General features: G+C 45.8%; 1 protein-coding gene across 3 annotated transcripts in view; it reads right to left on the bottom strand.

The window, feature by feature from the left end:
- Nucleotides 1-352: 352 nt before the first annotated feature.
- The window catches only part of Znf217 (zinc finger protein 217), a 29,702-nt gene continuing 6,249 nt past the window's right edge, over nt 353-23,805 (bottom strand). For 2 of the 3 annotated variants that reach the window (XM_017798691.2, XM_029564544.1), the window contains exons 2-6: nt 9,784-11,542; nt 7,664-7,780; nt 5,433-6,917; nt 3,915-4,045; nt 353-1,681 (exon numbers count right to left, since the gene is read on the bottom strand). In XM_017798691.2, coding sequence (XP_017654180.1) covers nt 3,936-4,045; nt 5,433-6,917; nt 7,664-7,780; nt 9,784-11,161 — 3,090 coding nt within the window. In that variant the 5' untranslated portion in view covers nt 11,162-11,542 and the 3' untranslated portion in view covers nt 353-1,681; nt 3,915-3,935. Of the gene's footprint in view, nt 1,682-3,914; nt 4,046-5,432; nt 6,918-7,663; nt 7,781-9,783; nt 11,543-23,659; nt 23,748-23,805 lie in introns of those variants that run through there. The other variant, XM_008835134.3, reaches the window with a different exon arrangement.

Genomic DNA, 23,805 nt, shown 5'->3' with positions numbered 1-23,805 from the left:
ATAGACTATAAAAGTGCAAAACTATGAAAACAGAGTCTAGGTTATGTACATATGGCTCAGCTTGGGACAGGAACCAGGCCCTGGTACACCTTCCTGATACAGAGCACTTTGTTGCCACACCAGCAGACCCACCTCAACCCAGGTCTCCTGGAACATGGGAGTTAAACATCTCCCAAGGATCCCTCCTGTTGCATAACGTAAAGATTTTTTTGGAAAAAAAAAAAAAAAATTTTTTGAGCTCTTCGCCTTTGTTCTACTGGGGTGAGGCAAGAAAAAAAGAGCAGTGCAAATTTTGAAACAGTTTCTTAATAAGCTCCTGTTGCATAACGTAAAGATTTTTTTGGAAAAAAAAAAAAAAATTCTTTGAGCTCTTCGCCTTTGTTCTACTGGGGTGAGGCAAGAAAAAAAGAGCAGTGCAAATTTTGAAACAGTTTCTTAATAAAAGATTTTGGGTTTGCTAAACCCATGAACTGCTGAATAAGCTCAGGCATCAAAGGAACAAGCTTAAAACACCTCATGAACCAGCTGCTGGCTGTCCTCCCTAAAACCGCATCTGTGTCTGCATTGAGGAAAACCACCAAAAATCAGGAGACAACTGAGGTGCGCAGCTTTTCTCCTCCCGCCTCTGGGAGGCTCGGCAGCAGTCCCTCATTCAGACTCAAGGTGTCCACAATTAACTTGGGTTATGTCCACACTTCAAAAAGCAGACACACCAAGACTCCAAATACAAACTTAAAATTTCCCAAACCTTCCATTCCCTCTTTAAAATTGCTTTCCAGGTATGTAATTCACACGTGTAAATTCACCACACTTAAAAAGACCTAACTTAAGCAACACCCCAAGAAACTGAATTTTCCAACAGAGATGATGAATGGTATGGAAAACAGCCCAGGAGCGCCCCATGCAGCCTGGCTGTCTACCTGACATCAGCTGTCCTACCGAGGAAAGGCTTCTCTGTGGGCACACTTGCTCAAAAGCGCTGCCCAGCATCCCCAGGGAAGGATGGGGCAGGGGGTAATTCCAGGACAATCTGGACACACCAGGAAGATGACCCAGCCTTCCTTGTTGACACACTGGTAACAGCTGCACTAAAGGTACCAGGCGTGGGTGGCTGACCTCAGATCTGCAGCACATCTTCCCAGAGCATCAAAACTACCGTTAACAGACTGCGGAGGATTCAACATAATATTCATCAGTGAGAATTTGCTTTAAAACCTACGTTTTAAATGAAAGAGCACAAAGAAGCAGAAACTGCTCAAAGCATTGAGCTGTTAGGGAGAGAAATACACACAGTATTCGAACAAGCAGGTATTTACAGACGGTTACCTGAGGTGCAAGCGTTACATTCTTTCCCCACCCGCCCCAAATGATTTATTTTCAGCAGCGCTCAGTATGCAAGAACTTATTTGGTCAATTCTTTAAAAAAAAAAAAAAAGTTCAGGGACAAAATAGAGATTTGCAGTCCCTATCTGTGTACAGCCAACTGTTCCAACTAGTTTTTATTGCTATTTGGTACAAAAGTTAACAGAACAACTTTACAGAATTTAGTGTTCCTTTCTATGCTCCTCACACGCTCTATGTACAGTCACAGCTTATGTCAGTAGCTTTCACTTTTTCATTTTTTCAAAAGATCAACTAAAGTTCAATTCCATGGACAGTACGCACCGCATCCAGTGAGGACCTGAGGAAGAAAAGTTTTAAAGAGGTTAGGATAAATGTGACCATTTTAAAGTACAACACATGAAAATAAGCTGGAGAGATGGCTCAGCAGTTCCAAGTGCTTGCTGCTCTTTCAGAGGACCCAAGCACCCGAATAAGACGACTTACACAACCTGTTAACTCCAGCTCCAAGGGACCTGACACCTCCTTGTGACCTCCCCAGACACACCCACACATATGGCATTGACTCTCAAACATACATATCAATAAAGTCGTTTTTAAAAAATACATGAGCTGGGCAGACTTTAATGCCAGCACTCAGGAGGCAGAGGCAGGCAGCTCTCTGAGTTTGAGACTAGCCTGGTCTACACAGTGAGTTCCAAGGCCACCCTGGGCTGCACATGCACATAAATAAACAGAACCAGTGGGCCCTAGAAATGCAATGGTTCCATTTAAGCTCAAAATCTGCAATACAAGTACCAGGAGACTAAAAGCAGGTGATCCCACTACCTAGGAGAGCAAGTAACTTACACCAAAAGCCAGAATCATTCTCTCTCCCAGCCCCACATGCCACCAACCCTAAAGGTTTCCAGAGGTGATGGCTTACTCCTGTAATCCCAGCACTCAGGAGACTGAGGCAAGAAACTGCCAAGTTTAAGGCTAGTATAGGCTACATAACAAAAGCCTCTTTCCCCATTATGTGCCCCACCCAAAAAAACAGGAAAGCAGAACAACCAGGCATATAGCTCAGTGGTAGCAAGTACACCTGCCTCATAAGGGAAGGCACTTGGTTGTATCCCCAGCACAGGGAAAAGGAAAGAGACTGAAATTTTATATACTAAGGTAAGAACATGGAATGGACCAGGAGTACTTAACAAATGTGATCTCAGAATAACCTTCTTCCATGAAAAGGGAGGTATTTGTTTGTTCACCTAATGGCACTGAGCCATTCCCTGGAGCTCAGCTAGCTTCTCATCTCCATATCCCAGGGTCTAGCTCTGGGTACATACAGAAAGGTTTTGTGAAATAACAATCATGTGAGAGATATCTACCTCTATCCAGGAGTCCCATACAGTCATTCATTTGCAGGGCTCACAGGCAGAACCTTGGCAAAGCCAAGAACCTGGCCTGGCTGCTGCCCAGACTATGACTAATGTAAAATGAAACATCCAGGGCTGACAGCAGCTCCCTGAGCAACACTAGTTACTTCAACATAAGCCTTAAGTCAAATACCTCTGCTTACTCCTGTCCCCAATTCCCTTCTCAAGACACGTAAAGATTCAAAAAGGCTTTGAATAAACTCTTCAACTCAAAGGCTGGGCACAGGTTTGAATCTGCACAGACCTAGGACAAAGGCAAGACAGAAGAAGGATCTGGGAGGTCACACAAGGCAAGCCTCAGTCTCTTTATACTGGTCTGGAGTGTGTACGTCTTAGCCCTGGGTCAGAAAAGGGGTCTATTTCCAGTTCTGCAGGCCGTGGGCTAAGCCTTGGTCGCTGGGTTACAAGCTAAATTCTGCTGTTTTAGCAGGGAAGCAGCCACGGATAGAAAGTTAACAAATGGGTGTGGCTGAACCCCAATCAAACTTCAGTTACAAAAGCCACCAGTTGGGAGGGCTGGCTTGCTGAACCCCCGGACTTAATGTCCCTAGCTGTAACAATGACCAAGGAGCATGTCATCAGATGCCTACACAACGTAAAGATGCTCAATGAAATTCAGGGCCATCATGATTGTTTACTATCACCACTAACCACTACCATTTGAGGACCCCAAGATTCTAAATTTTAAAACTTTTGAAAAAAAATGGGGACCAGTAAGATGGCCACAGCAGGTGAAAGCCCTTGCTGCCAAGACTGACAGCCAGAGTTCAATCCTCAGGATCTACAAGGTGGAAAGACTCTTCAATGCTGTCATCTGATTCCCAAGTGCCCACTCAACACAGAAATCAGTAAGTAAATGCAATTTTAAATAAACAATTAGGAGGGGGTCTTTTTTTGAGACAGGGTCTCCCTGTAGCCCCAACTGGCCTGGAACTCACTATGTAGACCAGGCTGGCTTTGAACTCACAGAGATCCACCTTCTGAGTGCCTCTGCCTCCCGAGTGCTGGGATTACAGGCGTGCGCCACCACATCCGGCTCAAAAAAAAAACAATTTTAAAAAGAAAATTAAAATGTGATTTATTACTGGACAAGCTCAAGGGTTTCTTTTCAATTAAGCAAAACCAACACAATATAATTAATTAAAACAAGCTCACCTTTTTTTTCAAACTAGGAAATCAAGTTTTTTTATCATTTGGTCGATAATGTGCATCTCCAATTAAATTCTCATAGTCTCTCTTTTGCAGCACGCTGTTGGGTAAGTGTCGGTGTGATACAGGCCTCTTTCCTAAATGAAAAGCAAGGTAAAAGGTCACTTCCCGCAATTGGGTAACATTGTCCAAGCTGTAGAGTCAGCTTGGAAATTCCCAACACTGTCTCTGTCATCTCTAGAAAGCAGCACAGTCAGTGACGACTGTAACTCAGTCAAGTATTTTTAAGACAATGCAAACCAACACAGAATTTTAGGTGACTAAAAATTAGCTAGCTTCTGGGTTGTTATAACTAACAATTTTAAAAACTGTAAGAAAATGGCAACATAGCCAGGCGTGGTGCTTTAATCCCAGCACTCAGGAGACAGAGGCAGGCTGATCTCTGTGAGTTCAAGGCCAGCCTGGTCTACATACCAAGTTCCAGGACAGCTGGGGCTATAGTCTCAAAAAGACCAAAAAAGAAAAAGGCAATATAAAATACTTGAAATGAGGGCCAACAAGATGGCTCAGGGTTGAAGATATATTTGTTTTAAGTCTCTGTCTCCACTGGTTCTCCTGGGCAGCACTGCCCACATGATGCAGCAGTCTGAAACCACCTGAAAAGGTGAAAGGGAGTCTGTCTCTCTGGAGCAGCGCAAACCCACAAGGCTTCTATAAATAAAAAGGAAAGTGCTGTAGCTTAATCAAGTATACAAGAGGGACGGATGCCTGTGACACTTAGGCTACCATCCTCCAAGCACAAGTCAGCACTAGATGCCGCCACAAAACAATGGAAAAGGAACCATTTCCCTGAGGAAACCCCAAAGTCATCCCCTAGATGACCACTCCACTACAAGAACAACAGTCCCTTACTAACAAACCCAACAGCACAATTCTCGAGGCCTAATGTCAGAGCTGCTCCACTGCCCCTTCCAACAAGGTGGAGGGCCTCACTACTACCCAAGGCCCTGTGTGGAGAAGCAGAGCTTGGAATCAGTCTCCTGAGACGTTTACAGTCCATCACAGATGGCCAGACACCTAAGAACCAAGAATCCCATAGAGGGCGTAGATGGTGTGTTGGGAGTGTATACATGTACAAAGGAGAAAGGGCTGTGACAAAAGGTCTAAGCAGGGCCTCAGTAGTATCCCCCCAAAAAGAATTCTTTTTGAATGTCTACACAGCCTAGGCTAGCCTCAAACTCACTTCAGTCCTCCTGCCTCAGCCTGGCAAGTGCTAGAATGACAGGTGTGCACTACCATGCCAAGCTGGTACCTGAATTTCAACAGCAAGGGAAATTGCTCCTAGACCAGGGGCCACCAGTCAGGCTTTTTTTTTTTTTTTAATCATTCCCACAAAAGCTTACACCTAAGACTTAATCCTAGAGAGTTAAACTTTGAAGGACTCCAATTCATTACCACATATAAGATCTAGACAGTGCAATGTCTGCCTGCACCCCAAGGTCCTATGGGACCTCACTCCAGTACCTTCAAGTGCTGGGCTGGCTGCTGGGTGTCCTGCCGGTCCACAGGTGTATAGAGGTCCTGAGGTGCTGTAGGGCTTCTGCACGGTCAACACACTGGGTGACTCCACCTCCGCAGGGCTTAGGAACCTGGCTTTGGGGGGCAGTGCAGGTGGTGGGCACACACACTCTGGTAAGAGTGAGGTGATGCTCCTGACCATGTGGTACCTGGGGAGCTCGAAGCCCCTTCTGCTGTTGGACCCAGCATGCTGCTCTGTGTCTAGGGTCATCACGCTGGGTTTGAGTCTTTTGGGAAGTGGCTCAGTGAACTCAGCTGTGGTACTATTCACACTCCGATGGCAGAAATAGTCTCTCCCTTGTGATGGCCATGAGCCATCGCCCTTCAGGGGGTACTCGACGGAACCGTTGCTGTTACTGCTGCTGAGGGGGGACTGGGAAGGGGCAGCTGTCAGGGGCTTCAGCTTCTGCTCTGGTCGCTTCACCTTATCCACAGCAGCAGAGATGCTGCCTTTGGGGAACAGCTCCGACTGCTGCTGCCTGGTGGCCCCAGGGCCCCCTGCACTGGACTGTGGCCTGTATGACTTCAGGTTACTGGGGGCTAAAGTGCTGGAGTCGGGCCCTGAAGTCTGAGGGGCTTTGCCTGGCCCTGAAGGGCCCTGTCGTACCTTCTCTGATGCCAGGGACTTGGGTGCTGGGAAGGAGGCCTTGGCCTTGGGCTTCTGCAGACCGGCCAAGGGTGGCACATCCTTCCCAAGCAGGGCAGGAGGGCAGCCAGTGCGTCGATTCCTCAGCACGGACTTGCTCCTGCAGTTCTTCAGCGAGTCGGGGTTGTACTTGTGCTCCAGTCTCTGGTGCATCATCAGAACTTCCGGGTAAAAGGTCTTGAAGGTACAAAAGGGACAGGTGATGGTGGGGATGAGACTCTTGCTCAGAGAGATGGCAGGACAAGCCTGAAGAGCCCCAAGGGACAGATTCAAAGGTCTGTCCTGGCAGTCGGCGGTGCTGGGCTTGTATTTGCAGTCCTCTGTCTCCATGGTATCTCCTTCTGATTTACAGGCAGGGCTGCGGGCCTGAGGCTCACCTGCTGGCCTCATTTTCAACAAGTCCAGATAAGCAGGGGCAGGACTCTTCCTCACTTTCTGGCCATCGTCGTTTGCATTTTTATATAAATCCTGAGTTTCATTATGTGCTGGTGAGAGGACAGCACCGCCCAGAACACTCTGGAAGACAGAGGGCGTCTCCTTAGGCTGCTTGGCAGGGGGGCTGCCTTTGACATCTTTGGCACCATCAAAAAACCTTTTTAAATTTTTGGTCTGCACACTGTCAGTTAGCAGAGCATCTTCCATCTCCTGGTTTTTACCTTCACTCTTGACTTCGGCAGCAGCGTCAGCTGGATGCTTGTCTTTGTGGTGTCTCTCCAAGTGATACCTCAGAGATGTCTTCTGGGCTGCCGCATAGTCACAGAAGTCACACTTGTACGGTTTTTCACCTAGAAGAGAAATCCACTGTATTACGTAGTTTAGGAAGGCATCAAAACAGAGTCCTGGAAACTAGACAATCTATGACAGAAAGACAAGTTCCTGCCTTTTTGTCGTTTTACCTTTTTTCTTTTTTGGTTTTGGTTTGGTTTTTTTTAGTTTTTTGGGTCTCCCTGGAGCCCCAGCTTGCCTGGAACTTGTTAGGTAGACAAGGCTGGCCTTGAACTCACCAGATCTGCCTCTGCCTCATCTTGGATTAAAGGCCTGTGCCACCTCACCCAGCTCCTTATTTGCCAATCTTTAATTATTATACTGAAAAATTTTAAATGTAAATGGGTGTTTGTGGCATCCCCTTTAAATGATTTACTCTGCATTACAACCCCATGGAAGTGAGTTACTGTCACACTTTTTCAGATAAGGAAGTAGGAGCACTAAAAGGCTGAATGAACAGTGTACACAAGCCACAAGGAAAACCTCAGCCTCCCAATCCACTGCCATCCAAATGCTACCAAATACACACCCACTTCGCTAGAAATAATTTTGAAATGTTAAAGCATGAGACGTTTAAAAATCTTATAGGTCTAAATTAAGAAGAGAGCTGGATACAGCAGTCACAAACCAACCTCAAAGCAGGGAACAACCACTCAAGCTGCAGCGACACTGAGAATGTGGTACAACCGCAGTGATCGCTCAACACTTCAGAACAGACAAGCACAGGATTCTCTTAATATACGCTTTAAAAAATGAAGTCCTTTACCTGTATGAGTTCTGAGATGAATATTGAGGTAGTAATTGGAACGGAAAAACTTCCCACAGTAACTACACTCTCTCGAGGACGTTAGATGCTTTACCTTTCCTCCGTCATCATTTTTATCTTAAAGCAGAAACAAAAGTATTTGTGTAAGATAGATGAGCACGTGATTCAGGCATGCTGACATGAATATTCTTGACATACATTTTAGGAAACCATTTATTTTAGTTCTGGGGTAGAAGTTTCAAGGGCTCAAATAACTGTGTGCTTTTTGTTTTTCTGGCTAGGGAACAGTGGCCTAGCAGATACAGGGTCTTCACCTCAGTCAGAAGAATGACCGTGATGAATGGCAGGCAGGAGGCTTTCTGTCCACACCATGGGACGTGTGGGCACCTGACTCATACAGAATGGGGATGTGCGCACTCACAAAGAAACCACCCTGTTAAGCACCAATCACTTTAATCACAGCCAATATAACGGTCAACTCTCCCAACCGCTGGGGGGGGGGCAGGGGCAGTATCTTGAGATAAAGTACATTACCACTAGAGGGAGCCAAGCACAACCTAATCTTCAACAGTGACTGCTGGGCAAAGAAAGCACCGAGGCAGTTGATCAAAATTCAGCAGCTATGGTTGGTTTCCACCCAATCTCAGGGACAAAGCAGATCTGAGCATTCAGATCTATCCCCAAAGGCAAGGTGCCGATTCTGCACTTCAGCCTGCACCAGCAATTCACTGGTAAGGCCTTGCACTCACTACCCTCCGGTCAACTGTTAAAATCCTCCCCTAGACCAGTCTTCTGGGTCTAGCAGGTACCCCACCACACATCACATAACATACAATGTGTGAAGGCCATCACTCAAATCTGATCATCTCTTGAGGTTCAGTGACACCAGGGCCAGGGTACAGTGCAGTGGTAATCACCCATGCACAGGTTCTGACTGGGTTCCAGGAGGGGCGATTCAACTGGTCAGTTTGCCTTACAAAAACTTACTTGAAATTACAAGTCTCTTTTGCTCTACCACTTATTTGCAAAGGCATCGGATGGAAGAGCCTGGAATACCTGCAGGTGTCATGAAGACGGACCTATGCCACCTTCATTAACACTGAAGAAGGGGGATTCACTACAAGACAGAGACAACCCTTGATCTAAAAAGGTACCAGGAAGACTCTGAAAACTAATCACTGACTGCTTTTCGACCTTCTTAAAAGTCACCCTGACGAAGGTTGATGGTTCAAGTGTGATAATTTGGACTAGGAAAACACAATGACAGTTTCCTAGATAGAGACCCCAGCCCCTTCTGCTCCCCACTCAGTAGCTACATTTACAGCTGGGCTGTTGCATCATATCCAAAAGGCTAGGAAATGCCTTCACTGTCAAATATAAGACGTGACTCCACACCTGGCGCCTGCCTTCTAGCTCCCATTTGATTTTACAATGCTGTTTTCTACAGGAGAGCAACTTTTTACATGAAAAAAAAGTGAGTGCTTTACCCCAGGATCCTGTTCAACAATCATGAGCAGGACCTGTCCAACAGCCTGTCTCTATCCACACCACTGGACAACTGACAAATTCATGGGCAGGCTTCAAGTGGCCACACGTCCTTGGATTTCCCAGCAGATCATGCCCATTACTGCAGTCCTTCCTTACTAACAGGTACTGCCCTTCCAAACACCAGGGAGATCAGGATGCACCAAGATTCCCCAAGTAGAACTAGCTGGCTCTGGTTAGAAATTCCATGCCCCACCCCCTGCCCCCCAAGACTACTGGACCATTCTGCAAGGCCATTCTGTGATACAAGACAACCTGTGCCTGAGGAGTCCAGCAACATCCTTGGTCTCTACACAGCGGATGGCAGCATGTGCATGCGCAAAAATGCACACTTAAAACACACACAACTGAGACAATGCAAAATGTCTCCAGACATTATCAGATGTCAACTAGAGACAAAAATTCACTGCTGGAAAGCACCTGCTGGAAAAGAAGCCTGGACAGGCCTTTTAACTCAATTTACTACATGAGAGGTTAAGTGACCATACAGCATGATAGCACAAGGGGCTAGAACTCAACTCTGACTCCCAGTACCTCTCTGCCAGGGTTGACTGGGGTTGCAGCAGCATACTTACCCAAATGGAGCCCTTCAGGGAGCCCATCCTCAGACCCATCTTCAGAACCCACTTCTCGCTCCACGGCTGCACCGTCATCCACTGTAGTGGCAGGGTCTGGGGAGCAGGTCCCAGGCTGCCGCCCATCCACAGACATGGTGGGCGACGGGGCATCGGCCCTCCTGTCCTTCTTGTGCACCCTCGAGTGCAGGACCAGTTGGTGGTAGGTTCTGAAGGCTTTGCCGCACTCATAGCAGTGGGTGGGCTTGCTGCTGGGCAACTTGGGATCTCCATCCCCAGAAGGCACTTCACCACCGGCGGGTCTGGGCTTGTCTTTGTCTTGTGAGAATCCCGGACAACTGCTTCTGTTTGTTTTGGTCTTTCCAGAACCTTCCGACTTACTCCCACTCCAAATCTCTCCAAGCTCCTCTTTCTCTGAGCACGAATCATCGTTGTCCGTGCTTCCTTCTTGGCCTGACTCTTTCACCTCCTCTTGGGGGATGGCAACCTTTCCTTTGGTAGCCAGCTGCCACGCCTGGTAGGTGGTGAATGGGTCGAGCTGAGGTATGCAGGTGACTGGTCTACTTGTGGTCTCTGCCTGAGATTTGGGTCTCAAGTTCAAAAACTGCAGCAGCTCTTCCCTCGGAGAGGCCATGCCCGCCGGCTGGGCATCTAGGGACGTGCTGCTGGCAACCAAGGTGGTTTCTTTGGTGTGCACTCTGCTGTGCTCAATCAGACTCTCCTTATTAGGGAAGAGGAAGCCACAGACCATGCAGATCTTGTAGGGAGAGGAGATGCTCTCGGCGATGTGTGCCTGGACCACCTCATTGATGGTGACGGGGCTCTCCAGGCCTTGCTGCAGCTTGCTCCTGGTGCCCGACTTGCCATTGTGTGTCCGCATGTGGTTCTTCAGGAACCACGGCTCCTTGAATCTCCTCCCGCACATGCTGCACCCATAGGTGAAGGAATCCTTGTGCTTCTTCATGTGGAGCTCGACATCAAAAGCCACTCTGAACGTCTGCCCGCACACCTCACAGCTGAATTCCTCGTTTTCTTGGCAGCTCTCCTGTGCTGGCTCTGCTCGCACCTGACTTTTATCAAGGGGACTGAGAAACTTGGCCTCCACCCGCAGGACGGCCGGCTCACAGAGGGTGGGCCGGTGCTGCATGAGCACATGCTGACTGAGGTCTTCCGCATGGGTAAAGGTCTGGTTGCAGAACATGCAGTCCAAGGGCATGTAGCCTTCCATGGGGATGATGTTCTTCTCCTGGGCGGCTCGGAAGGGAACAGCAGCTGGACCCTTGATAGACACGGCGTCGTCCACCTCCATCGGAGCGCCTAGAGAACCCCCGATGACTTCCGGCCCATCCATGTACACAAGGAGGGATTGAGTTGGCATGTTTCCTTTCACTTTAGGGTCCGATACAAAAGAAAATTCAAGTGTCTGCCAGGGAATTTCTGGAGTTGTAATAAGGCCACTTGTCAAGACTTGTCACTCAAATCACCAACAGCCCTGAGCTTCAAAATGTAGAGTAAATATTTGTCATAAAGTTCAAAAGGAAGTGTGTATCCCTCTAACTTATCCTCCAACGTTTGGGGAAAGCTCAGTGATAGAGAGGGTAGCTGGGTCTTTCCACTAACAGGCATCCAGGTTGCCCAGGGCCGTGATTCAAATGTGAATCAGCACAAAAGCGCTAGTTCTCTCTGTCTCCATTGGGCGAATGGCTCAGCTGAGCAAGAAGTCAATCCCAGGAACGTGAGGACAAGAGAGGTTCAAAATCTGGAAAGGAAAAAATAGACACGGTGAGCAAGGCTCTGAAGAGAGAAGGCTGGGCTCACAAGCCATGTGGTCAGTCTTTCCTATGCAAAGGCACCTGACTCAACTGCCTCACCCTTACCTAATCCATAATGCATCCTGGTAACATGTTTGCTAACTAAATTATTAGCATATTTCCCAACTGGCAGATTCAGTATATAAAAACAATTTCGTCTAATAAGGAAACTTTTAAAACAAATGTTGCTTTACTCCCTGAAATCTAAAAATTAATCAGGATGCAGCAGTGGCAAGCAAGCCTGTAATCCCAGAACTTGGGAGGCTGAGGAGGATCAGGAGTTAAGAGTCCAGCCTGGGATACAAAGTGAGTTCAAGACCGGTCTTCTCTACATAGAGGCAGTTTCTGGGCTGGAGAGATAGATGCTCAGCAGTTAAGAGCACTGGCTGCTCTTGCAGAGGACCCAGGTTTGAATCCCAGCACCCACATGGTAGCTAACAACCATCCTAACTTCAGTTCTAAGAAACCCAACATTTTCTTCTGACCTTGTTGGGCACTGCATGACACAGGTGTACTTACATACATGCAGGCAGTACAGTAATACATATAAAATATAAAGTATTTTTTTAAAAAGAAAGGCAGTTTCAAAAGTCATACAGTAGTAAGAGGTCAAGCTTCAGGGTCGAAATTGTTAATTCTACTAAAAAACATCCCAAATACCACCAAGAAGCACACCCGCTGGCTGGGTGTGGTGACATATCCTCCAGTGTCAGCACTAGGGAGGCAGAGGCAAGAGGATCTCTCTAAGTTCAAGGCTCACACAGACTGTCTCAAAACAAAGAAAGCAGCAGTCCACGTATCTCCTGCACACTGCCTCCAGATCTGAGACCGTTTGTAAAAGGTGTGAAAACGAGATGAAAAAATGGTTGCTCCAGGGAAATATACTAAAACTAAATGTACTCAGAATGGCTTTCTACTCTACACATAGGAAAACCATAAAGGCAGCAGGGCCGGGAGAGATGGCCCTGCTCCTCCAGAGGACTTGGATTTGTTCCCCAGCACCCACATGGCAGCTTAAAATGACCTGTAACTCCAGCTCCAGGGGATCCAGTGCCCTCTTCTGATCTCTGCGGATACCAGAGACAAACATGGTACACATGCAGGGAAACACTCATACACATAAAATAAAAACAAATCGTGAAACGAGGAGGCAAGGTAGGGAGGAAGGTAAAAGTAAAGAGTGGGTGGGGCCAGCCAAGTCCACATAGCAAGTTACGGGCCAGCTGGGGCTACAAGGAGACCATAACTCAAAAAACGAAATAGAAAAAAAGAAATGAAATGTAAAGGCTCAAGTCTCAAAGATTACTCAGAGGTCTAAACATCAGCACAGGAAACTGGAACCTTCCCTCAAGTCCTCATCCAAAAATACAGAACACCTTGGAAAGGCCACTCATCTTGGCCCAGAACACTGATGTACTCTGGATCACTGGACACTGCAAACCTCGCCACTGTCCAAACTCGTTTGCTTTCCACAACTTTCTGACTCCTACAGCACAGGGAGGATCCCTGAGATCAAAGAACAGGGAGCTGCATAGTCACTAACTTGGAGTGCCAACTCCTAAAAAGCCCTCCAGAGCGGGCTCCATGTGGCTTACTCTTCATCAGAAAATACATCCTCCCATCTTTTTAATCCACCTTTCACATTATGCATTGGCTAGGTAGAAAAGGGATTACTTTATTTAGCTCTCTCTGTGGGCTCTGATTTGAAGGCTGATTTCCACTGTTGCAGAAGAATTAACCCCTAAAGTCAAGATCTGTCATGGCACAGAGGACTTGTTCCTTAAATAGTCCTGGCTACTTTAAAAAGTCAGTTAATTCACCCAAGAAAACAAAAGGTATGTAAACTGCTCCAGACTAGTCCGGGTCTTCCTCTCCTCTCCCTAAGAGAGCAGGGCTTGCAGCAGGTTCACCAGAATCACTCATTCCCTTCTGGACACAGGAAAACTCCTCCCCTAGAGCTCTGACATCGCACGATGTTCTACCTAAAGTTCCAGACCTAAGACTGAGGTAGAGAAATAAGGGTGCAGAGCTCTAGCTTCATCTCTGGCTTGTCTTTGTTGCAATCACAATGGAGGACAGGCACAAGGGCTGGTGACCACCCTGTGACATAACAGAATCCTCCAGAGACCTGAGCTCTAGTCTGTCATGACCTTCAAGATGTCACTGCCACAGGACTAACAACCTATGGTCCACTTACTGTGTGGACACAGCATTGCTCACAACCCTGCCTGTGGCTGAGAACAACCCCCCCCCAAAGCATCCCGTGACTATGTGGATTCCGGATGCATGATTTAGGTTACAGTGTAGTGACTGATTCAGTCAACAAGTGTTTACCAGATATCAATGGCTGGGCAGCATTTTCACTAGAGAATGGGGCACATATGCTAGAAAGGCAGTGACCACACCCTGACAACACTGCTTAATAGGGAACAGCTAAATTATCTCTGCACAAAACCAGAGGGAATTAATGGCACTTTGAATAAAGAGGTCCTTTCCACTTTCCTGTGCTAAGATGGCACTGAAGGGGCTAAAGAGATGACTCAGTGGTTAAGAGCACCAGCTGCTCTTGCAGAGGACCTGGTTTGTTCCCAGCAACCACGTGGCAGCTAACAACCTTCTGCAACTCTGTTCCAGGGGATCCAGTGCCATCTTCTGGCAGGCACTGCATAACACAGGTGCACTTACTTGCAGGCAAAACACTCAAACATAAATAAAAAAAAAAATGTTAACGCCATAGACGCAGACCAGACATGATGGCACAAGCCTTTAGTATCGGCACTCAGGAGGCAGTCAGATGGATCTCTCTCAGTTCCAGGCCAGTCCAAGCTATATAGTGAGATCTGTTTCAAAGGCATAGAGGAAAATTGTGAATTCCAAGCCAGCCTGGACTACAGTATAAAACCCGAGCTCAAAACAATAAACAAACATGGTTAACTAGGAATATGCAGGGGACAGGAAAGTATAGCTAAACTGGTGATCTTAAAACTATGGAGGAACCCCACTTTCTTCTCATCAGTCTTTCCAAGAGAATACCATTCTTCTACTCAACCCTTGGATTCCAACTTTGAGGGATTGACCCCAATTTCTCATCAGAGAACGGTTTAGCACAACAGATACTGGAAGCAGGGATCTTCAACAGCCTGAGACCCTTCACTCACTGACCTGTCGTCAGCGTATTCTATTCTAGTCTGTGCTACCATTTTGCTTTGAAAACAGAAGTTTTTAATATTTTTTATTTTATGTGTATGACTGTTAACACTGCATATATGTAAGTGCACCCACATCAATGCAATTCTGTGGAAACAAAAAGAGGGTGTCAGATCGCCTGGAACTGTAGTTATAGATGGTTGTTAGGGGCCATATGGGTTCTGGGAATCGAACCCAGGTCGTCTGCAAGAGCAGGCAGTGCTCTTAACCACTGAGCCATCTCTCCAGCCCTGAATATTCTTGCTACTTGGAAAAAAAAAAATTGTTGGTTCCAATTTTTATCTCTAAACTCTCCCACTTCCAGGGCTGAAGGCTGCCATCATTCTGAAATCCCTCCTAGGATGTTGCCTGTGAAGGATGACAGAAGAGGCACAAGGGGAAACATGTGGCAGGGGAGAACTTCCGCCTTCCTCATCTGGGTGAAGGCAGGGAGAGGGCAAGGTGTCCCAAGTCACGCGGTCCTCCTGGGCAGTCAGATGGAAGAGAACTCCCTCCCGCCGCCAGGAAAGCTGAAAGCACCTCTTCCTCCAAGAAAGCTTCCAGGGAAGATTTTGATGGCCACAACTATGCCCAGCTGACCTAGCACTGGATGACTGCAAATCAGAGTGAGGAAGAACTCAGCTGCAAGGCTGCCCACCCTCTCCTCCAGTCACTGCTCTCCCAACTCCTGCCCATCACTTTCTGCCACAGTTCAGCTTGACTCACTCCCAAGACTTTAGTCAACATCTAAAATCATTTTGTGAGAAAATATTTTTTTTTTTAAAGAAAGACGGGGGGTAGTGAGACTGGGGGGTGGGGACGGGAAAGGAGGTCTAAATATATTCCAAAATTCATTGTATGAAATCCTTGAATCAAAATCTCTTAAACTCAAAAAAAGACAAAACAAAATTTAAATTATCTCATTGGCTGGAAATTCTTTCTCTACTATCATTTTAAAGATTAAAAAGTTTTTAAGAGACAAAAAACACAAAAAAAATAAACTTCTAAGATCTTAAGGACAGAGACCTAGCTTGCTGGTTCACTGTCGTCTCTGGGGCCTGCACCAGGTGAGGCCCAGACACCTGGTGAACGTAGGATTCCACAGGCAGAACAGAACATAGATCTGGGGCTCTGGTCCCCAGCATACCTGATCTAATGTTGACATGGAACTGACAATCAGTGGCCACTCCACAATAACCATTCTCTGCCGCCAAGACTGTACTAAAAAGAAAGGGAGGGGATCATATATAATCACACCATAGAGCTGACCAGAACTAAACAGAACCACTGTCCAGGCTAGGATCGCTCAGCTGTAGAGCACTGGTCTAGCATGTGTGGGGCACGGGATTCTAACCCCAGCACTGAAAAACAAAAAACAAAACTTGAATTTCTGACCTCTCTTGTGACCTACCAAGATCTGATAGCAAATTGCCATTCTTCACTTAGGAGCCACACAAGTCTGGTCAACTCTAAAGGGCAGAACACTTCAAGCCAGGTCTACATCAATTAAAAGCAACTGGCTAACAAAACCTTCACAGAACCTCAGTAACAGTATCAGAACCCATCAGATAGCCACCATCCTCAATGGTCCCTTCCCCTGATGAAGTGCGCACACACACAGCTTTCCCAAAATCCTCCATTTTTCCCAGATCCTTCCATCTCAAGCATAGAATCCAACAGGAATCCCACGGCACTGCTTTTTAAATTTTTTTTTTTTTTTTTTTTTTTTACTTTATGTGTATGAGTGCTTTCCTCTAAGTACAAAAGTGCAATTCCTGAGGAGGCCAGAAGAGGGATGCCCTGGAACTGGAGTTAGGACCATTGTTAACTGCCATATGGATGCTGGCAACCCAACCCTGGTCCTCTCTAAAGCAGTCAGTATTCTTAACCCTCTCTGCAGAACTTGACAGTACTGAAGAGGGCAAGCACTATAATCCCACACATCAATGTAAATGTGTGTGCTTCCCAAGAAAGCAAGCAGTCTGCCCACACAAAACTTATTAAAAGGTACTTTGCAAAAATATTTACTGTTTAAAACATTTTTTGTTTTTTTGGTCTTTTTGAGACCAGCTGGTCTGGAACTCATTCTGTAGACCAGGCTGGCCTTCAACACAGATATCCTCCTGCCTCTGCCTCCCAAGTGCTGGGATTAAAGGAGTGCACCAGAGAGATGTTTTGGTGGTCCACATGGCAGCTAACAACCATCTGTAACTCCAGTTCCAGGAGATCCGACACCCTCTTCTGGCCTCTGCGGGCACTGCACAACACCAGTGCACTTACATGAAGGCAAAACACTCACATACATAATAATTTTTTAATTAATTTTCAAATCTTACTCCTGTAAATGCAGCGTTTAACCCTCAGTCCTACATCCCAGGCACTGGGGCCAAGGGTTATCAAATTTGCTTACATTTTTAAAGCTTACTAGGGCTTAATTTTGTTCTGTAAGAACCACATCGCTCTACCTGCTCAAGTATGTGTGTCTGATTGTTCAGTAAGTCACTAATTAGACACTGATGTGACTAAAGCGACCATAAATCCTGCCAGTACCTGCAGATGGTACTGGTGCATTCTTAATAAAAAGCTTAATAATCTTTGCTCCAGTGTTAACAACTCAGGGCAACGGGTTGCCTTCAGACTTGTGTCTGAGCAGGATCTCACATTCTCAATATGGACTAATAGCTAAGGAGAAGTTATCCAAGGACCTCAAGACCTACCCAAAACACATTTAAGTCTATACACAACACTCCTACAACTTTTTACCCAAATAAGTAAGGTATCCCAAAAAATGGTCTTTTTTTTTTTTTCATTTTTTATTTCAGATAGGTCTCACTATGTAATCCTGGTTGGCCTGGAACTATGTTGACCAGACAAACTCAGTTTCTGCCTCCAGGTGCTAAGATTAAAGGTGTGTACCACAGCACCTGGCCCAGTAAATTTTTTGGTCTTTTTGAGACAGGGTCTCCCTGTAGCCCCAGCTGGCCTGGAACTCACTATGTACACCAGGCTGGCCTTGAACTCACAGGAGATAAGCCTGCCTCTGCCTCCCAAGTGCTGGGATGCCTGAGTGCTGGGACTAAAGGTGTGTGCAACCACACCCAGCACCAGTAAATGGTTTTTAAAATGCTCAACTTAAACTGCTACTCTCTGCCAATTCGTTATCTCTAAAACTACAAAATAATCTCCAAGATCTGATCAGAAAACTAGGAATTGTTTCTAATTTTTTTCTCCCTTATTCTTTATATTCTTATTGCTTGAGTGCATCTGTCTGTGTGTACAGAGGTCAAGATGATTTATGAAAGTTTTCTTCTTCCATCAAGTATGTCCCAAAGATCAAGGGCAGGCTGTCAGGCACAGCAGCAGACACCCTTATCCACTGAGCCATCTCACCAGCCCCTAAACCTGTAACTTCTGAGCCTTCCACGCCATTTCAGTGAAATCATATCCACAAGCTAAATGGTCAGGCCAGTTTTCCCATAAGAGATGTGGGAAGGGACCACTTAAAAGTTGAGAAAAGGGGCTGTAGAGATGGCTCAGCGGTTATGAACACTGGTTGTTCTTACAGAAGACCCGGGTTCAAATCCCAGCACCCACATGGCAGCTAACGACTGTCCATAACTCCAGTTCCAGGGGATCCGACAGCCTCTTCTGTCCTCTGCAGGCACTGCACAACACCAGTGCACTTACCTACATGTAGGCGATACACACATACACATAAAATAAAAATAATATATAAAAAAACAAGTGGAGAGAAAAAGATTTGTGTTCAAAATATTCAAAGTGTCAATTCAGTACTGCAACCCAAACCATCATAGGCAAGAGACTGATCAAATGCAAAACTTGGGAAGAGCCTCAAGAAAATAATCTCATTTTCCTAAAATTACATAAAAATGTTCAACTCTAAGCAGAACAAGGGACCCAAGTACTGTAAAAGTATCTTCCTGGAGCTTTCTAACTAGAAAACGCCTGATTCACCCCAAATCACTTCAGGTCTGCTGAAGGACCTGGTTTTACTTTCAATATTATCAATGCCAACAGACACAGATCTGTAAACTGGCTTTCCAAAACTCCCTGTTGATCTAAAACAGCTTGCAGTGAAATTAACTATTTAATCTCTAATTAGGGAAGATGGAACACTGTCATCAGTGGGTTTCTGCTGTTAGCATTGTTACTTCTGCTCAATGAGGACAAAGCCCTGACAGGACTAATAGCACCCAAGGAAAAGAAAGGGCTTCAGGAACCTAAAACCATAAACAGTTCTGTATTTACCTGGGCTCTTTAACTCTACAAAGAAGACACTGAGCATGTGTTTGTGTGGACGTTTTATACAAGCACAGAGGGTAAACAATATGTGGACAACAAACAGCTAAGCCCTTACACTGTACTAGGAATTACATACTATGCCACTTTTTCAGAAGGCTAACCAAGCAGGGTCTAAATTAGACCGAATTTAACTAACTTCAAGTTAAATACAAGCTCAGACAAGGCCTTCAAGGCCTAGGATCTTTCCTTAATCACAGTGAAATGTGAAATGCTAAAATTGAATCTCTTTCAAAATCACCTGCTTGCTTCTCAAATCTTAGAAAAGTCTCCTTTCAATAAGCTTCCCTGATCACTGTTCAAGAGATTTACAGAGAATATTTTTTATTAAAAAATAAAAACCTGGAAGCCCTCTACAGAATAGCTACCAAAACTGAATTAAAAGAATCCCAGTCCCAGAAATATTCACTTACCCACTATCAAACAAAAAGCCCATTTCTTTTGATATGACTAAATTGTTTTAAATTATCCTGATCTGATAGATAAGAGGCTGAAAAGGAAAGTGTTTTCCTAATTAATTCAAGAACAAAACCTGTCTAGCCATTCAACTCCATTTTAAATTTGAAAGACACCCATTAAAAAACCAGCTTGAATCTGGGTAGTGCAGATCAGAAAATAACTGGTAAAGCTTGGGAACAAAAACCAGGGAAATTCAACTCACTCTCCCATACAACATATTCAGCCTTCTTTCCAGGTTTAGTAAATTCATTTCTCAACTTTATCATAAAATTAGCAAACTGGCCCCAAATTTCCAGTAATCAAGTTATGTAGATAGGCTGGGCAGGAAGCAATGGGCTGTTTGGAAGCTACAGTCAACAAACCGTCAAATGTAAAGTTCTTTAAGGAGCACTTGCATGTTAAACAGGAAAGGGTCATGTGTGGTTGCAGCTGGCTGACAGGGGCTTCCCGTTTTTTGGAAGATAGACATGTCCAAGAATCTAGCTTGCTCATGGGGAGCCGCAGATTTTAGGAAAGACGGTCCCTGCTCCTTCAACTTCCTTAAAGGCACGATGAGATGATTTCTATCTGCCCTCGTGGTCAGAATTCAAAACCCTTTGCCCCACATACCATTGCAAATTTGCCTGACTACATTGCTGGCTGGACAAGAACCTTAATCCAGATCACCTAACTGAAAAGACCTGCATTTCAGCCAAGTTTTCACAGTGCCCCCTCAAACGAGACCATTAAGTGATATTCAACCAGGCTTGCCTCACACAAACTGAAGACATTTCTGGCTGTCTTTGTGTAATAATACACTTTTTTCCATGTATATTTAACTAGCTAACACCCCCCTCACCACCCCCCCAAAAAACCTGGAGCTGTGTGTAAATGGAGGCTCTCCATTGTCACAACTTTAAATGCTTGGATCTAAACCCTTTGCAGTTTAGGATATTTAACAGGAGACTTGGATTTGTTTAATTCAATTTTGTTAGCTGTTCTGTAAATGCCTCCCAGGTTTTTAGTTTTTTAATAACTCTAGTGAATTAAAAATTATTCCATATGTTCAACTGTAATCATTTAAATTAAAATATCTTAATCTACTAGATAGAACACTCAACCATTTCCTCATCTGCCTCATGGTTTTTGTTCTTTGAATTCTAAAGCTTGGAAACTGATAGCTATTGCTCACTAGTTCAGCTTTAACTTTCCTACTTATTATCACACATACAGGATTAAACTGAAATGGGAAATTAGGACTGAGCCATTTAAATCATAGCAAACCACCTCAAAATCCACAACACAGGCCACATATCATCTATGAGGTGCAACCTCTCCATTGAACTCTTTTCTGAACAAATGGAAACAGGGCTTCCTAGAAGATGCTTAAAGCCCCCAATCATTGATCCCCACAGCAGCCAGATAATAGATCTTTTCTAAAGTCGTGTGTTTGAGGTAGTCAAGGGTCATTAAAACTACTCCAGCATTCTCATCGACCAACCTCATGTTTGTTACAACTGAGAGGAGAAAAAAGTGTCACTTGATAAAGTGGAAACAGCTCATCTTTGGGGACCTGGGGCTCCAATCAGGCATCTCAGAATTAAAAGGGCTTGGGGACTGGCAACGGGCCCCCTACTGTGGCAAAAACATACCATTTCATAATGATATTGAGGGAGAAAAAGGTGATTAGCACTTATCTGCCAGGAGGGGATGAAGACTAAGTCACTGATGGGCCAGCCTATACCTTAATTATTTTATCAGTTTATTTAACAGACTTGATGATTATTATTTTCAGATTCCCTCTCAAACAAGTCCACTGGAAAAGGATTAAGGGCTCCTATTCCGCCCCCTCAGTTTCCCTGCCAAAAATGGAGGCTTACAAAGAGAATGCAAATCCCCCCACACCTTAAAGAACGACAACCAGAGAACTTTCTCTCCCCCTCCCCTCTTCCTCCCCCACCACCTGGGGGAAAAGAAAAAAAAGAGCTATTATTAAAATAGATTCTTCAGCATAAAGGGGAAAATTTTTTCTAAGTGGTATCTTAGTTCCTTTTTTAAAGTAAGAAGTGAAAGGGAATACTATGAAGCCAGGACAACTACTAAACTTCAATCTCAGGAGTTACTAAAAAACAAGCACCAAACTGCAAAGTGGTAGGAAGGTGTTGTGAAGATAAAAGCTCATTAAAAATTAGAAACTAGCCGGACGTGGTGGCGCACGCCTTTTATCCCAGCACTCGGGAGGCAGAGGCAGGCGGATCTCTGTGAGTTCAAGGCCAGCCTGGTCTACATAGTGAGTTCCAGGAGAGATAGGGCTATAGGGAGACCCTGTCTCAAAAAGACCAAAAAAAAAAAAAGTAAAAAGTTAGAAACTAAAGAAAGGTTCCCTTTCAGTGTAAGTCACTGTCTTTCCCTCTACTTCCTCCTGTACTCATTACAGCTGCAAGTCTAAAGGACATAACCTCCCAATGACTACTGACCCTATCCTAATAACTAGAATCAATTATAAATCTGTCTTGTAAAACTACTGACAACTGAATTCTTACAGAACTCACTGCCTCTTGAATTTAATACGTAACTGAACAAATGGGGGAATAGGGTGACTAACAAAAATAAACACGCAGAAGGAAGAGGCAGGGGGATTTCTGTGAGATCTAGCCTGGTCTACATAGCAAGTTCCAGGCCAGCCAGGGATATATAAGGAGGCTCTGTCTCAAAAAGGAAAAAAAAAAGGGGGGGGGGGCGGAGACAGGTAGAATTAAATAGCCAAAATGCTACACCAGACTCCTGAGGTCTGAAAAAACAGTATCTAAAATAAACAGGGCTGTCAGAAGGAAAAGTCATCTACCATTAAGGACACACCTTAAAAGTTCTCAGCACACATTAACTTAGTAAGCACCAACTAGAGGTCTGACAGTCACATTTTTCAGACAAAAAGCAATTAGGTTATTTCTCTGCACTTGTCATTACAGACAAGGGCTTTTTTGGGAAACTCTAACCCTGTTACTCATCCTCAAAAGTATTTTAAAACTTATTTGAAATCTGATTTGCTATCAATCAAGGCAGTCCATGGACCTCAGGGGAAAAGTCCAGTCCAGAAGAAGGCTCTGGACGTCCTCCTCAGCACATACAGAAAGGTGGAGCTCCCCCTCCCCAGGCCCCTACCTAGTCTCCCAGCCTGGCCAGCAGCTGTTCTTACCCTGCCCCTTCTTTTGTTGGCCTTAATCTCATGTCAAGTTATTCAACCAACTCAAAAGCGATGAAGACATAATTGAATCAACCTGAACTAAATCAGACATAGGCATCTTGAAAAATACTGCTTAATGGCCCCAACCTATCCCCAAACCAGGAAACTGGCCACGGGCTCCGCTGTAGTACACATGGTGACCCACAATTCAGGACGCCAAGCTGGCCCAGGGACCACTACAACCGCCCCTCAATCAAGGCGTGCTCAGGAATGTTCCAAACTCCAAGACTGATTTAAGAGAAAACAGGGCTTCAGTTATTTCCAAGTGCAACAGCTCAAGCCTTAAGGCTGGAAACGACCACCCTTTTCTTAAAAACAAAAACAAAAGTTACAAAGTTTCTACTGTCCTATCGCGGAGAGACCATCTAGGGGTCCCAGAAGGGGGCCCCGGTGACCTCCTGACTCCAGGAACCAAATCTTTCGGGAAAACTCCTAGCCTGCTCTCCCCACCCCCACCCACCCCACCCCACCCGCCCAAGAATGCGCTTCCCGTCCACCGTGGCCCAGCCTCGAGTCCTGAGTGCGGGTCCCCGGAAGCAGGCGGCCACCACGCCCCGCGGCACCCTACTCTCGCTTGGGACCCCCAGCAGCGCCCCTCCCCACCCCGTGTGCTCGCATTAGGGGGAAAATCCGGGGCGCACTGCCTCTGAAGCTGAGTTTCACCACTCAGCGCCTCCCGGCAGAAACTTCCCTTTAAAGAGAAGAAAGCAACAACAGCGGCCACCAGGACCGTCCAACTCGGCCTGCCCACTTCTGCCTCTCCCCAGCCTGGGGTCCCCTCCATGATCCAGAGTTGGGAAACATCCTTCGGAGTTCATGGATGTTCTAAGTTGGGGGTGGGGTCTTAATTAAAAGAGAGGCAAGAACACAAAACCACCTTCTCAGAACACACTTGCAGGAAGCTCGGCTGTGCGCGGCGGGTCGGGACTGGGCGTCCGGGCTGCCGGGCTGCGGGGCTGCGGGGCTGCGGGGCCCGGCCAGGCAGCAGCAGGCGCGGCCATTGTCTGGGCCGCCTCCCGGGAC

The sequence above is a fragment of the Nannospalax galili genome, unplaced genomic scaffold (genome assembly GCF_000622305.1).
Source record: "Nannospalax galili isolate Female #2095 unplaced genomic scaffold, S.galili_v1.0 scaffold596, whole genome shotgun sequence".
Taxonomy (NCBI): Eukaryota; Metazoa; Chordata; class Mammalia; order Rodentia; family Spalacidae; genus Nannospalax; species Nannospalax galili.
Note: the sequence above shows the minus strand (reverse complement) of the source record. Positions and strands in the feature narration are given on the sequence as shown.